Below are 16,877 nucleotides of genomic sequence, written 5' to 3'. Positions count from 1 at the left end.
GGAGTTGTGACAATGTGTGAGTTATCATTGTCAGCAGGGCAGGAGGAGGCAAAGGTTACCATATATGTTACAAACACAAAAAGGCTCGTTATTTAAACCTATGCCATTTTATATGTAAAACATTTAAAAAGAGAAAATCAACATTTCCAGGTTTATAATGCAACATGTTTGACTTTGGCATCCTCATGTGGTGCCTCCAAGGGGTTCTATGAGAATAAAGACTATAAAGTGCTAGACATCAGACACTAATATACCCCTCATAAGTTGAACATACGTAGAAAATGACACTCTTTAGACCACTTTAACAGTTCAGTCATTTTCCTTTCTTATCATGATCAACAGGTCAGTTTGTAGAGGACAGCACAGCTATAGTGACGTTCTCTAAAACCATGTGTGAAAATGTTCCAGTCCCACACAATAAAAGAGCAGGAGTGTACTTATTGCACTTCTTCCATCACAACCAGCATATTAAATTATACAGACCGGCATCCGAGGGAGGAGTTTTCTTCCTGTTAAACTGCAAATTTAACAAATGTTCAGTTTATGTGGCAGAAGGATGGGTGTTGCGGGTAAAAGCGTCAAAGCAGAAAGAGAGAAGTGGGACCTTGTGGCAGGCACGTTCATCATCACATAAACACTTTGCCTGCTTGTTCCACTGCTGTCATGAACCACCGAATGAACTGAGCTGTCCACAGGAACCCAGCAGTGCTGATTCAGACAGGTATCAGGCAATGACCCACTTCGACAAGGTCTACCTCTTTTCTCCTTGTCCAAAATTGTATTTAAATCTCCTCTGTGATTACAGGTAGGTGCTGGGGTTTTCCGTGACAGCCAGATGGAAATACTCTGGGGGGCTGTCCCCCTCCTGCAGGCTGCTGTTTGTCTCTCTTTGTTTGACTTTGGTGGACAGGGTCTTTTTGAAGAGCTCGCTCCCATCTCCACGCTTCTCCACACTGGAAACGATCATCTCAGCCAGATTCTGCTGGAGCTGCTGAAAGTTCTCCCTGAGAAGGTACCATGAGGATTATATTGGATTATGAATAATAATGTACATAATTACCTATGTAATATACAAGTGCCAAGGCCCTGTCAAAGTCTTTACTTTAAAAACGACTCATACAATACGATGAGTTCTAATCACATGAACATTTTAGTAAGACTGTGTTTTACTCACGCTGTTGGTGGTGTCGGCAGGTTGTATTTCCTCCCAGTCACTCCTGTTAACCAGTATGTCATCTCTTTGCCTTTGCCCTGTGGGTCAGGTACACAGACACAGACACACAAACAGGAAATTAGATTAGTAACCAGTATCTGTATGGTTTGCATTCAGATGAGTCCAGGAAATGAGTACAAAGCTGACCTTCAGGTACGTCTCTCCTCTTGTTTCATATTCAAACTTGCAGCCTGTTCTCTGAAGGATGCGGATGGTTGACCCGCTGACATGAATTCTTAGTGCTAGCAACACGACATGAGAAAGAGTCAGGGATCAATAGTTACATATATGACTGTGAAAAGTAACATTATGACTGTGGTAATATGTGTGTGTGTGTGTTGTCTCTTACGCAGGCCTGTGGACTCCATGCGTGACGCGGTGTTGACTGTATCTCCAAAAAGACAGTAGCGAGGCATCTTGTTCCCTACCACTCCTGCTGCACACGGTCCTACAGACAAATACACGCAAATATAATCTTAAATTCTTAGGGGGGTTTATCCCGAAGAACATGGGTTACATTAAGTAAGACAAAGTCATTATGAATTTCAGTTACCTGAATGAACACCAATACGGATCCACAGAGGGATGCCAGGCAGGTGCTGCAATTCAAACGTCCCGACAAATGCCAGGATGTCCAGGGCCATGTGGGCGATGTCCACCGCATGACTGTCTCCATTGCGTTTGGGCAAACCTGATGCAACCATGTACGCATCTCCTATCGTCTCAACCTGGGAAACAATGGATTAATATCTGAATTAATAGACAACATGATTAAGAAATTATGATTGATCTTCTGTTCTGCCTTGAACTGAAATAATACGTTTTTTGATGAGCTTTGGTTAGCAGACCTAGTACCCAGGTCCTGGGTATTATGGTTTGACACCCTGTGAATGTGTCGTTCTCTCTTTTAATTTCCATGATGAAGTTCCACAGACGCGCGTGAGGATTACCGTTGACCTTTGCTCTTTGTTACGTGATTTGATTGGTGGGTTTGTACCACTAAAAGTCTGATTGGATGTGTAGGACAACATAAACGCCCTTTAATATAATAGTTTCTAATCCAGGAGCTACTACAAGTGTCGAATCGATTTAGTGAAGTACGAAAAGTTAGTGCCAGTTAGCTGATTGTGGACAAAGTTACTTTGAAAGAGACACAGCAACTCTGTCAGTCGGGAGGACCACAGACAGCTACTTCCATTAATGAGAATGCAAACACGGTGGAAACATTGGAATTCCAAGCAAAGAAGATATCAGAAGGATGAGGAGGACAACGAAAAAATAGGATTGTCAGACCGAGCTGCATACATACTGTAAGTTAACGTCGCGAGCGTAACATAAACTACCTATGCTAGGCTCGGGCTAACGGTAGCTACAGCTAGCAAATAGCCAGCACCATGTATCTTGGTTTTTCCGAAATAGCATAAGATTAACCACTGCGGTGAAATTAGTTTTAAGTTACATATACTACACTCAGCTTCCCCCAGAGTTGGTAGAGGGAGAACGACTAGCTGCACTCCGAGCCCTCACAATTAATGGGTTAGGGACCATCAATAAATTACTGGCAGCGCCTATCACGGGGGCTATTTTGGCATCAATTTCGTACAATGGGAGCAAGGATCATTGGTATTTTGTAAATCCACAGAAGCTTTTTGTGGTGACCTTGATTTGGATTGTAATTGTAAGTGGTTGTTGTTGTAAACTTTGTGTATGCAGATTTGTTTTGTTCAATAGTAATGTACGGAATTAATTGTACTTGCGTTGTACATTTAGTAACATCCATATAAACTATTTAACAGGGGTAATTGAATTTTGTTTTGTGCAGCTATATCATGTGTTAGTGTCTGACTCTCACTTTACCTTGTAGACATCATGGTGGTCAAGGATACTGTCAAAGTTCTTGTAGATGTCGTTGAGCATGTCGACCACCTCTATGGGGGTGCTGTAGTGGCAGAGGGTGGTGAATCCCACAATGTCGCTGAAATAGATGGTCACCTCCTCAAAAAGCTCCGGTTTCACTTTTCCAGTCTCTTTCAGTGAACGCACCACGGGGCTGAGGGAACACAGGGAGAGTGGGGAAGTGTTAAAGTTAACTGGTGGCTTGTTAAAGGGTTAAAAATGTCAGTAACATTCACAGTAAGGGAATATGACAGCTTTGCTTTGAGCTATAGGTCATGGACTCTTTCTTAGCTCCCCTGTAACACACCAGCAGATACAGAATAAGCCTACCCAGGAAGCAGCATAAAGTTGAGGTGATCAGCTCTGTCCCTCTCCGCTTTGTACAGAGAGGTTCTCTCCTCCACCAGACGCTCCAGAGTCCTCGAGTACATCTGCAGCCGTCGGATCAGGTTGTCCATGTAGGTCTCACTGGCCTGGTTGTGCAGGTTACTGTGGCCAACAAATATATAATATATTACTATTATATTTATTTCTTTTTAATGAATCAATTAAGTGTCCTGGTGTCCAAATCTTTGTTAAATGAAGTGTTAGTGTTGATGTACCTGAAAATCTTGCCCAGAGTTAACTCTATTTTCTTAAAATCCGGCCTCCGCTCTGGGTCTTCATCCCAGGAGTTTTTTATTAGGCTGTACAGCTGTTTACAAACACACACGGACAAAGAGAGAAAAGATGGAGGGATGGCCGTCTTTAATTAACCATGATAAGTCCAAGACGCCTTCATGCTCAGACTGTCTTTCTATGATAGCAAATGTCCTCCATAGTGATTATTGGCTCTCTTACCTCGATCTCCCTCTCGGACGCTCCCTCAAAGTTGAGGTCAGGTCTGAAGACGCTCATGCCGCTGGGATACTGCACTCTGTAGATCTTCTCTGAGGGATTGAATTACATAAAAATAATCAAGGCGAGCAGGACTTACAGCTGTGGATGATCACTGAGTCTGTATGGTCAGGTGTTCTGCATTAACATCCCATCTTACTGTAATGTGTCTAATCTGCCACAAATTTCAGGCTTGACAACCAAAGTAAAACAGAGGCTGAAATGTCTAAACAGATTTTTTTTTTTATCAATGGGTACAATTTTTTTTTCTGAAGGAATTCATTATTCACACAGAAAAACTAAAAGTTTCTGGGTCTTATCCCCACATTTTTAAAATTAAACTATTATCCTATTTATCCTAATAGTTCAATTGTTTGCAAGATAACCCAGGCCTACCTGTAAGATCAGAGCAGAACTGTGTGTAGAAAGGTGCCCGCCTCAAGATGATCTCATGAGCAATGATGGCATAACTGTAGACATCGCCTTTTTGAGACACCCCGTCTTTACGCAGATGCTCGGGGGCCGTCCACAAGTCTGAGGGAAGAGGAGAGAAGAGGCTTAGTTGCTGGTATTCTGGCTGTTAAGATCAATTATCAACCCAAATGATAACCAAAACTGATGCTGTGTTTGAAATGCCATATTATACTAGCAGCATGTACTGATTTGGCCCAAATGTAGTAAGTAATATGCAAACAAAAGCAAAATGTGCAGTATGCCAAAAATACCCGGATGTCGTACTGATTGGGAAAAAATCTCCAGTTTGCATCGGACCAGTCTATCTCACCTACTGTATCCCACAATGCAAAGCACTGAGACGTCACAACGGCAGTTGAAATGGCAGACAGCAGCAGAAGGGGGCGCTATAGCTTAAGAAGCAACTTTTTGCTATTGGCGAGCTATTGTTTACTTCCACTTTCCAAAACCAGAAACTGGCACCTGGCGTTGCATACTGCAAAATACATTTGAACATCTCCGTACAATATACTACCACCGATTTGGAACACAGCCTGAGTCTCACCTCTGCCCGGACTCAGGATAGTGTGACAGCCAAAGTCGGTGATCTTGACCACCATGCGGTTGTCAACTACACAGTTGGTGGACTTGAGGCGTCCGTGCACGTCAATGTTACTGGAGTGGAGATATGACATGCCCTGTGGAGGACAGAAAAGCAGGACAGTATTGAGCGGGGAGGTTAATGCATGATGGGTTTGTTGTTTCATCCTCTCCTACAAAGAGCAGAGTCGTAAACTGCACAGAGAAAACTGAACGCCCTCTTTACAACATTTTAAACACAATAAATCAGACTGTATATATTCAGATTCAGTCCTCTACAGGAAACAGCTAAAAGAAGAAAAAGAAAACTAGGCTAAATGACATATTTATAAAGGTGAACTTTGATAAGTGATATAAATACCTTTGCTATGTCATACATGACAGATATCTTAAACTCCATGTCCATGAAGGTTTCGTCAGGATAAGAGATCCTGTCGTTCAGAATGTACTGAAAATAAAAACAGATAAAGATCATATTATATCACTTTAGTATTCTGCTAATGGACCTTTGCAACTCTTACATGTTATTACATCTATTTATGAACACACTTATTAGTGCTCTTTAAACTCTGCACCCACGACTTATCAAATAAACAGTTCGGTCATTGTGAGCAGTGGAAAAGGAGGTCACAGAGCTCTGCCATAAACAACATTTCTGTACTGAAGTCATGTTGTAATGTCAGATCAACATGCAGGAAGTCAATCCGCTTTATTGTAACTGTAAATGGGAAAAGAATGGGTTTAACAGGTGAATGCAGCACAGCAAGTTTCACAATGTAGGTTAAAGAGGCCCTTAAATGTACTTTTAATGGTAGTAACTCGACTCCACAAATGTCTAGCTTGAAATTTCTCTTAAAAGTCCTGTAAATTTGTTTTTGCTATAAATTCTAAGTAGTTGTTTTGAATTTATAGCAAGTGTTTGAGATCTACCTCCAACAAACTAAAAGAGTTAAAGATGTTTTTCCTGTGTTTTTAAAGGTCCAGCTTCTTACGTTTGGTGAAATAAATATGCAGTATACTAATAAAAGGGAACACTTGCAAGAGCAGGATCTGATATGCATATAGAATGAAGACTACGGTGGCTGACAAGGACAAACGTACTGCAATGACCGGAAAGATTTTCATTAGGAAAAAAATGGGCTACAATTTTAGAAACAAAGCCTCCAAAACATATACAACAGAGGAAACGGGAAAAAAGTGCTGTAAAAGCTGAAACAGCGCCCTCTGTAGGCATGGCCTGGAGCACTGCCAATGTGATGATTGGATTTGCAGTGTTTTTCTGTAGCATTTGTTTTTTGACATTGCATTGTTTATACATTTGCTGCGTGTTCGCTATTTATGCATTTGTTTTGCTTTCTTCAGTTTTTTAATTTAAAGTAAGTTACCATGTAATTTGCACTGTTTCTGAAGATGCAGCCTGTTTCTCCTAATTAAAATTGTTTGTGCAGCTGCAGCACTTTTGTCCTTGTCATCCACCATATAAGACAGTGTAACTGTGTGAGTGGTGGTGGGCTCTCACCCTGAGCGAGCCCCTCTGGCAGAGCTCAAACACCCCAAACACGCTGTACTCAAACTTCACCGTGCCGTAGAACTTGGTCAGGTTGTAATAATCAATACGCAGCAGCTGAAACAGAAGGCATACAATTAGACGTCCTTTATTTAATGTTAGAGAGAAAATCTTATTCATTCTCATTCTTTTAACTTTATCAACAAAAACTAATAAAACAGGGAAAGAACACCGAAGAGGGACAGAAAGGGATGTTTTATTTTATCTTACAGTGTTGAGCTCAATCCTCTGCTCCTCTGTGAAGTCTCCGTCAGTCTGCTTCAGCTCTTTCAAGATGACAGGCTGAAAAATACAAACACAATAAGACACATTCACAGACTGAGTGAAAACACACAATCATCTCTGTCTTTTTGCTTCCATTGTTCGACTACATATTGATTTTGGTAGTGGGAGTGTCGGTACCTTCTTGTCATAGCGGCCTCTGTGACTGAAGTATGTGCTGTCCTTCCTCTTATCGTCATCGATCTGTTTCATGCAAACACAAACACGACTGTCTTATTTTACCTCCTTATCTTATCAGGATGTGATCTCGTTAAAACGTTGTGTGCACGTTTTGTAACAGCCAGTTTCCTCGTACAAAGGTCAAAGACAAAACATCGCACTTTCAATAAACTGACGGCATACTGGAGTTCAATCTTTTTAACAATATTCCATTTGTCTAATAATCTGTCAGATCAGTATTAGACATAACTTAACTCTAAGTTCTTAGCTCATATAATTTCATCTGGGCGTCATTTCATTTTTTATATTTTGATGATCTGCGCTTATCTCGTTTTGTCTTATCTCGTAAATCTGCTTCTTTATCAGCTTTCTAACTCAGGGGTCGGCAACCTGTGGCACGTGTGCGAGCGGGAGAAAGTCAAACACTATATTACTATATTGACACATGCCAGCACTCATCTACTATTACATTAGATTCTTAACTGACTAAATTATACATCAGGTCCAACCAGGATTACCAATTAATGTTGCCATGGTGCATTTAGAAAAATATTGCACACGTCATAATAATAGTTGTTTAAAAGCCCACCGAGCACATTCAGCAGACCTTCTCAGATCAGTTGGACATGAACAGCCTGCACATGCATTTTGCTGTTTTATGTTTAATGTCAAGTGTAATATGTAATTTGAAACTAAGCATGAAGAAACTTTAAAGAGTCCTATTTTGCCGAGTCATTCAAGAGGGCGGTGTCAAAATCTAGTTAGCAAAGTAGCACGTTTACAACTTCCAGGCAGCAGAGGGCAGCTGTTATATCGCGGGATGCGCTGCTTAACGTTTAGCCTTGATGGAGAATAAATGCAATGAGGCCTCCCTCATTCGTGCAGACGTTTTGTTTGATGGCATTATAATATAAAATAATATAATAATATATGATAAAAACAGAATTATATCCAGGATTAAGGACTTGACCCTGTCTGTGAAATTCAATAGCCTAAATCACAAGGATTTAGTTTGTAAATGAGCGTCAAGGCGAGGGGATCCTATGCAGTAACAGGCCGAGAGCTTTATTAATATATTATATTCTAGCGTATCTGACTATCAGTGTATAAGCTGGAAACAAATCAAGCATCAGCTGTCGTCATCATCTTTGTAAATCATCAAACTGTTGCGAGCCGTGATCAAACATAGAGGCTGGTCACCTTCAGAGAGACCTCCTTCTCATCCAGTGGAGCGATCAGATGTGGGTTGATATGAGACCACTTTTTCTGCATCAGACGCTCCTTCCTATTCTGCCTAAAGACACACAGTAAATACAAAGACAATGAGCACAGATACACAGGCACTCTCTTCTCTCTTTTCGCTTTCAGAGTGCATTTAATCACAATATGACTTAATATTACACACATGGAGGGCGAGCTGGTTCTTCTGATCTTTCAGCTGCCATTTTATCGCAATCACAACTATTGTCTCGCGTCAAAAACAGCTTTACTGATGCTGAAAATCTACATGCAAGACGTGTGATAAGGCTGTGAGATGTGTCTGCTTTTACCTGTAGAAGATGAGAGCGATGACTGTCACCACAACCACACTGAGACTCAGGACAATCACAATCACATCCTGGGTATTTAAAACTGGAAGACACACAAATGAACAAAAAGGCATTTACTGATTTAGTGATGTTTGAAGGGCTCTTTATCCACCTTCTGATAGAATAAAGATGGGATTTTAATTATTGTCAAACACCAGAGAGAGCATGTTTGTGTGTATTACCATTTGAATCTTTTGGCAAATCGTTAGGCAGCCGACGCCCCTCCCAGATCAGGGCGGGGTTTTCATGCGTGTCAATGGTTTTATTTTGCGATGTGTCGAACACTAACAGGGTTTCATACTGAGAAAAGAGAGACAGAGGCAAAGTATTACAAACGGTCACCTTTGCACTAACATTGCTCAATGCTGAATGGACAGTAGTCTGACCTGGCCGGTCTCGGTGGATGTGTAGATCACAGTGAAGTTAATGTCTCTGTCACCGTACTCATCGAGCACATAGTGTCCTCCCATACCTGCTCGAAGCAAACACACACACACACACAGCAAAGAAAGCATTGTTATTCCCTGTAAATGGAACAATTACAATCTTATCTCATTGTATCAAAATGAACGAGAAACCAAAATGTTTCTTTGGATTTTTGGAAAATAATGAAAATGCCGAGATGGATACTGAAATCTGAATAGTAGCCACAAGTAGGCCTCAAATTAACAAATCTTAATATCATCACTTTTTGTAGTATTTTTTTTGGATTAACAAAAGACAAATGTGACCTTTTCAAAAAGCTTGAAACCTCAAATATTTGCATGTGTGACTGAAAACTAAAAAAGCATCAGGGAGTTAACTTTCAAAATGAGCAAAAAGTCCAACAATCACATCAAGAGAACAATTAGTCATCCAAGAAGCAACGAAAAGGTCAATTTTGTTGTGTCATCGTCGTCCTCATCTAATCTCACATAATCAGATCTGCGCTGTCCAGTCAAATGTGAGAGTCCATCGTGTCCTCTCACGATTGTTTTTAAATCGGCTCATGGCAATAACTCTAACCACAAGGCAAAGAGACGTAAATGTTCACTGAGATGTGAGTTGACTGTTCTGAGCTGGCAGAGGAAAACTGTTTTATATTATCCTCTGTAATGATTGATGTTATTCTACTCTGTTTGTTCTGCTGCTCACACATGTGTATAGGAAGAGAGAGTGGGGGTGACATGCAGCAAAGCACAGAGGGTCAGAGAGGAAGCCGGGGCCGCTGCGTCGAACACTGAGCCTCTGTACATGAAGTGCATGAGAGAGCTAACATTTAAAGTCGAGCTGAAACGGCTTTTCGAGAGTATCCAGCTTCCGTATCGTGACGTATTTCCGAGTGAAACAGGACGTGCAGGCGGGACATATCATTAGAGGGATTTGATTTGATCGTTGAGAAGTGGGCGTAGACAGACGTTCTCCACAGCGCAGTAGCTAGCTAACTGACCGAGCGTTCTTGGTGCTCTGCGGCTAAACGTTGCAGAGTGATTGGTTGAAATTGTTTGGTGCTAACTTGACGTGAAATTTAGTTTTACCGGAAGAAAAAATGATCGGATTCTGATATAAGAATACGAAGAAATAGATTTTCTGTATTTTTTTTGGCCTATATTGTCAAATAGATGCACATATTACCGGGGATGTGATCTAAAAGGATTAAAATGACATTTTTCATTTCACCTCGACTTTAAGTCGAGTACATATATATATATCTGAACAAGTGAACTATAAATAAATATAACTACTGTCATGACTTGTAGCCTTTTCCAACATACAAAAATAAAGATACAATGCTCATCAAGAGCACACCCGCTGTGTTTCGCCTGTCTCGTAGTCCTTTATTTTGGCTGCCGGATCCTCACTAAACACCTTGAAAGCTTTGCCCTCCTGACCTATAACACCTTATTACGTTTTATTTTATTTTATATAACTCTTAATTTACCAGGAATATTCCCATCGAGCTACAAATCTCAGAGTCCTGGCCAACAAGAAATGTTCACATTAACAGACAAACTAGACAAAAATAAGCAGTTTTCAGCAACAAAACATGTATTCATTGGTCGAATAACCTTTAATCCTTAAACCCTCCACAATAATAAAATAATCTTGTTTAAATTGACTCTGAAGCGCATACCAAGAAGTCTGAATTTGGTTAGTATTTAATCATGAGCTTTGTAATTCTGCTGCCTTGTCAGCCTTTCATCGTCACTGCTCATACGCACCGTCGAAGGAGATGTTTCCAAAAGGGTTGTCACTCAGAGGAACATCACTGGACCTCTCGTTCCGGCGCTTACTGAGCAGCGTCTCTCGGAGCACTTTCCCAAGCAGCAGAGCACCGTCATGATACCCGGCCACGTAGTCATTGATCTGCCCGTTGGATAGGAAGATCAAGAAGAACAGTCAGACTCATTCGAGATGTAAGACATTCTGTGACTGTCGGAGTTTTGGCTCACCGTGTCGTTGGAAGTGAAGTTTGATCCGTGGGTGTAGTTCCTCTGTGGCAGAGTGACCACCAGCACGTTCTCCATCATCTTACTGGATGTAGTGTTGTGATAATAATCGGGGCTGAAGGAAGGTAAAAAAGGTGTGTGTCTCATGTCGAGAAGTTTAACAGTGTATTGTGAATTCAGATTTTACACTCAAAAGACTTCGTCACAGTGAGATTGAGCAGGCAAAATGGTCAAATCTTAGACAGCCTTACTTGTAGATATCGAGGAGCATGAACATGGTTTCATCATCAATCTCGATCGGCATACTCTTTATTGAAGCGATGTCGTCAACGCTCCCGCACATGATGAAAACTGAAATATAGAAATCAGTTTTACTTTAACAGGAAGGAAAATATCTCAGCTTCACTTTGCAGTTGGTCTGTGGGGTATTTGATCTTTAGGATGGACTTAGTGTAGTTTAGTGTTATTATGCTGCTGGGTTTGAGAGAGCCAGGCATGTGTTGTCGGGAGTAAGGGCCATAAATGTTTGGAGCTATCACCTTTTTTCTATGCACATATCTGAATGTGTCACTTTGTAAAAATTTGCAGACAAAAACAAAAAAACATTTTGCACAAATCTAAGATTATTAAACGTGAAAGTTTTGCAGTTGTATTAATATTTTGTAAATGTTTGTAAAAGTTTGAGTTTTGAGACATTATTTACACATTAAAATATTTAGTGCATGTTTCATTAAAATTTTCACGAAGTCTAAAGTCTGTGGCGATAAACAGTAGTTGCAGGAGCACACTTCCCAGATATCCAGACAGTGCTGCATGTGTGACGTCCACGGTTGGCTCCGGTTGTAACTCTTGATTTTCCTGGCTGACGGTCGCTTTCCTTTTCAGACTGTTTGCTTCATCTGAGCGTCCAGTTTGTTTCTTTTTCTTTGGATTTTCACTTCTTGTTGAAGTTGTATCTGTAGTCATCCATCTTTTCTTTGTTTGTTCAGCCATAGTAGATTACTGTTTACTCGCAACACTTGCAGAGACTTGCACAATACTCGCTTAGCTCCGCCTACCCTCTCTGACAGACCAACCACTGCTGGGTGATGGAAAATGCGTCACTAACTGGGTGCCGCTTGAGATTTTCGCACCAGGCACCCAGTCTGTAATACTGCAAATGCAAAGGCCTTCATCAGTGGGCCATAGGCTCAATCACCATTGTGTTACCTCATTCGGAGATAGATAGTGACTTAACAGACATTTATTTAAATTTAAATCTTTGAGGTTATTACTTAAAGTTACAATACACAAGCAGTAATTTAACACCACTAGAGGGGCGTGTTCTTAAAGGCTCGGCCTCACTGACCTCTCTGCAAAAACCCTAGCTTAACCTGTTGCCAAAGTGACTGCTAGCTGCTGCTAACTGTATGTCCTATTAGCTGGTCAGCTCTGTTAGCCCTGAGGCTAGTGGTCTGACTCCGGACCATCATTTCCATTCCTGGAGCCATGCTGATAGTGTGATTAAAAACAAAGTACATTTTTCATATGTGATAAAATGTGGATCCTGTTGTGGCACAAACCCGCAGATAATTGTACACTCTGATATATTTACTCCATGTGTCCAAATTGGACTGCTCTGAAGCTTCGTCAACATGGTCATTTGGGAGAAATGCAAGTGAAAAAGTACCCACTGTTACTGTGTCTTTTCTTATTCTCGAGGGCCTTCTTGAGCTCGTCCTCCCCTCGTAGCATCTCTCTCTTTGTATTTGTGGCAAAATTATTAGATGGTGCTTCCATGGCGTTGATATACCTGTGTAACAAACAAGGAGATAAAGCAAAAGAGTGTCTCATGTTGGAGGGCTGAATGAATCTACAGAGGTCACTCCAATGAAGCCTATGTTGTCTCACCAGAAGCAGTCCTCAGACACGATGCCGGACTTCTTGTAGACGTAGACGTGGATCCATTTGTCCTTGAAATCCAAAGTTTCGTTCAGGAAGTTGATTAAGAAGTCTGAGATTTTCCGTGCTGGAGGCAGAATTCGGGTCAGTTTGGGCTTATAGTCACACGAGAGACCGAAGCTCCCGGCAGAGATGATGGGGATGCTCAGGCTGAGGCCGATGTCATCACTGATGCAGAAAACACGGTAAGAAGTCAGAAATCCGTTTTTTTGTCGATATAATCAAGCGTAGAATCATACTCACTCCACTAACTGGAAGGTGGCATATGTACAGGAAGGCCCCAGCATGACGCATCCAACCTCATTCTTGTTCTGCAGAAAGATACAGAACATGAGTTAATTCAACATTTCAAATACTGTGTGAACCCGCAGCAGCACTGCAAGGTTCAGGTAGCACAGGTCGATAAAAGATCACTGATCTGATCACCAATCTGATTACTATTTCCTTAATTAAGTCTTGTCAGTTTGGTCTGTAACTTCCTACGTTTCACACGATGCAGTTTGTCTCTCTATGAAGGCTGCTACCAGCTCTGATATTTGCATCTGAACTTTCTACTGAATTTCACTGTTAAAGTTTTAAGTAATTGACATTTTCCTTCCTAGCAGCCTTTGTTGCTATTCTTGGAAATACAAAAACTGAAATAATAAAAACTGCCTATTTTATCATTTTTCATTTTGATAAATTAAATCACCATCCTGTAACGAAGCAATGGACATGAAAATCTGCCAGAGGAAATGATCAAATACAAAAAACCTGTAATGACTGTTCCCTTAGATTATATTACAATCAACAGAAAATTAAGATTCCAGAAATGATATAAGATTAAAGGAAACTTTAAATACACAAAAAAACTTTCGACATGCCGTCACTTACGTGCAGCTTTTTGAGTATGGACACCCCCTCACAGGTGCTGCTGCCGCAGCCCTGCCGGTTGTACACGCTGGTGTTGAAGCCGTTGTAGTTGGCTGTCAAAGTGAAATTTAACCCTGTAGTGGCAGAAAGAAGATAAGAGTTATTAATTAAATACAAATGATTCTCTTTGGCCTAATAAGATTAGATTAAACTGACTTTATAGCCTGAGGGTGCCAGCATAGCAATTTGAGAAGTTACCAAATCACATTTACAGCAGAAAGAGTTTCATTGGTTAATAAGATGATTCAACTCTAACATAACAATGGCAGTATAATTATTATTGATTACTGCAGTGAATAAGATGTTATCTTATCAGTTTGTTACAACAAATCACCACAAACCAAGCGCAAAGTCAAATGTCTGATCTTGTTTCCAAATAATTTAAAGGATTCAGAAAAAGCACTTCCAGCAGTTCCTAGCTGTAAGTCAGGACCCCTTAAATGAGTATATCTGAAGGGATATAAATATGTTTAAAGACACAGTGCGTGGTTGGAGGGAACACATTTTTTATGCCGAATTTAGCCTAGCTTTATTTAGCTTTCTGCATGGATTCTGCCCACAACCAACCAAACGTTACAAAGGAATACTGTGAGGAGAAATACTTGTAAGTACAAATAAGTTTAAAATCACTTTGTTCTGCAGGTTTGCAGAACTTCAAAGAAGAAAAGAAAATTGAAAATAGCCAGAAACAGCTGGCTTTTGCCAAATTAAAAAAGAGCCACTTTTTAAGCCACCGTTATATCCAAGATTGTCCTTTGGTTTGTTCAGAGTCAGGAGAATGTGGAGGGCACGGCTTGCTCCGCTATTAATGGCAAGTTTGGTAGGTTTCTTGCATCAGAATGTTTAGTCTGGTAATGTTCGATACAGGACATTAAATTAACCACTTACACTCCAAGTGGACTGCATGGGACTCTTCTAAGTGTAATATACATGTTTGGTTTTTTTTTGCTCCATGCATGTGCCACAAAAGAAATACTACATGCAGTTTGGAGCAAACTTATACAGAACATATAACCAGAGGTTTCAACTATGCACGGGTAAGTTTGGGTATCAAGCCAAATCTTGTTCTTTTTGGTCACAGCCTTTTTTGACTTTTTCTTTGAGCAGAACCGCTCTGAATGTATCCAGGTTTAGACGCTTCAATGCAGCTGAGCGTGAATGTTTTCTCGTCCTCAGAAGCAGTAAGTGTATCGTTTGGGAAAAGTTATTTTGTCAGGAAACCATTTGATATTTAACATGCAAGTTATGCGTCTTTGGTGAAATGGAGAAAATGGAAAAGTGACTGTCCAGAAGTTAAATTCAGTTACTATATATAACATTATATCACATTTATTTCAGCCCTCTTCCTGCCCTTAATCAATGCCAACCCAAAATGTTCTAAAACCCACGTCTGGTTCACTCGCTGCATGTCTTTAAGTTTGGATGAAATGAGGGCAAATTAATTGTGCACTTCATAAAAACAAAGTCTGATATTAACCCTTCGTTTAAAAGCGATCTCATCCTCTTATAAAAATCTCCGACTTATTTTAATTTTAAATTACATTTCAAGTCTTTATCATCCTCGACATTCCTCTATCTTTTACACAACAGTGCAGAGGTTAAAGTAGTTCATACATTCTTTCTGTAATCAGCCATCTTGACTGTAGTTCTGTTTTTACGGTGTTGTAGGAGCTTCTTTTACCTGTTTGAACTATTTAAAACTCTTCTACTGCTGTCCAGCCATGATAAACAAGTAGATCAGCTCTAACTGACAGCCAGGATTGATTCTTCCTTCTTTACTTCTTTTTTACTTTTTTGTAGTTTTCACAATATCTGTACGGTCCATCCAGCCGTATTGAAGAAGTATTGATTCATACCATGTTCAGTGTTCTCCAGCCTGTCCTTTTCAATGGCTTGTTCCACGGCAAACTGCACATACGGCCGACTCCACTCGTACGTGCTGTCCTCCAGAAGAACAACATTCATGGTGTAACTACGGTTCCGCGACAAACACTCCTCCAGCATCTTGTTGCCGACCACCGCCATGATCAACACTCCCAGGTAAGGTAAACTGCTGAACATCTTGATCCTTGACATTTTCCTTTATTCCTCGGGATTTTGTTTCTACATGTCAAAAAAAATAAATATGACTTGGTTCAGATAAAAAGAAGGCTGAAAGGTTTTTACATTTGTCCACAGGAACCGATCTTCTTCACTGACGACATACGGCTGTAAACAGAAGTGAACGCGGCTCTTCAGTGAATAAGCAGAAGTCAAGCTGCCTCTTGATTCACCGTCAAGCATCCAGGTAAGAAACTTTTGTCTGAAATCTTACATTAAACTCCTTTTAGTCAATAGAAAAAAGTCTCAAGTAAAATGTGGATAAAAGAGAAGAACGCAGCTCCAGTTCTTCTGTCGTGAAAGCCTGAGCTCAATCCTCCACCTTGGTACAGGCAGGTCTACCTGTCCTCCTTATGTTAATGAACAACTGACAGGCAGTGCCGCAGTCAGAGGGAGGGCAGGGCATGAAAGACTCCCACACTCAATCTGGACTAACACCTCACATCAAATCTCACTGAGATCATAATCCATCCTGTTTGTAAACAGGAAGTTTAGGCCTGCCGTCATATCACATCACGTCATATCACGTCTCCTGTCTGAACCATTTTTCCATCTGTCTGTCCATAACAACAAAAACAATCACTTTCCCGGCTGTAAATCTGACAGAACAGATTTTATTCATGAGAAAAAAGACCAAAAATAGCCTGTGGAATCAGTACTTTACTTTTTTTCCCTTTTAACACAAGCAGGTTTGTCCAGGAGACTTTTTGTTGAAGGAGAGGGGGCCGGGGGGTTGGGAAGCTTTCCTAGTGAGAGGGGCAAAGGTCAAAGGAGGCCATAAAAGTGAAGGCTTGTGTGGAGCTGATAAATATTGTCTGCTATAAAAGCAGGGTGGATTAAGCCAATAAAAGTCTTGGCCA

The 16,877-nt window shown here is 40.7% G+C and overlaps 1 protein-coding gene across 1 annotated transcript; it reads right to left on the bottom strand.

Annotated features, from left to right (window-relative positions):
* Positions 1-799: 799 nt before the first annotated feature.
* Positions 800-15,921, bottom strand: gucy2ca (guanylate cyclase 2Ca). Its single transcript, XM_069676033.1, has 27 exons — positions 15,774-15,921; positions 13,879-13,991; positions 13,249-13,316; positions 12,955-13,173; positions 12,738-12,856; positions 11,316-11,415; positions 11,068-11,179; positions 10,837-10,981; positions 9,022-9,107; positions 8,818-8,935; positions 8,597-8,678; positions 8,247-8,340; positions 7,008-7,070; positions 6,816-6,887; positions 6,558-6,662; positions 5,400-5,486; positions 5,004-5,136; positions 4,382-4,519; positions 3,950-4,038; positions 3,712-3,803; positions 3,440-3,598; positions 3,071-3,263; positions 1,767-1,941; positions 1,563-1,661; positions 1,361-1,455; positions 1,175-1,251; positions 800-1,004 (listed from the first exon to the last, which is right to left on the bottom strand). Exons 1-27 carry the CDS (start codon positions 15,919-15,921, stop codon positions 800-802), a joined length of 3,186 nt encoding a protein of 1,061 aa, XP_069532134.1.
* Positions 15,922-16,877: the final 956 nt, after the last annotated feature.

This window comes from Semicossyphus pulcher, unplaced genomic scaffold (assembly GCF_022749685.1).
Source record: "Semicossyphus pulcher isolate SPU_LCO1_2020_fin unplaced genomic scaffold, fSemPul1.0.p SCAF_25, whole genome shotgun sequence".
Taxonomy (NCBI): Eukaryota; Metazoa; Chordata; class Actinopteri; order Labriformes; family Labridae; genus Semicossyphus; species Semicossyphus pulcher.
The sequence above is the reverse complement of the archived record's forward strand: the minus strand, read 5'-3'. Positions and strand labels throughout refer to the sequence as shown.

Coding starts and splice junctions, on each gene's coding strand:
- gucy2ca (XM_069676033.1), bottom strand. CDS start 15,921: ATGCTGGAGGAGTGTTTGTCGCGGAACCGTAGTTACACCATGAATGTT. Junction 1,942..3,070: donor ACCACCATGATGTCTACAAG/GTAAAGTGAGAG, acceptor ATTGTTTCCCAG/GTTGAGACGATAGGAGATGC. Junction 1,662..1,766: donor CCGTATTGGTGTTCATTCAG/GTAACTGAAATT, acceptor ATTTGTCTGTAG/GACCGTGTGCAGCAGGAGTG.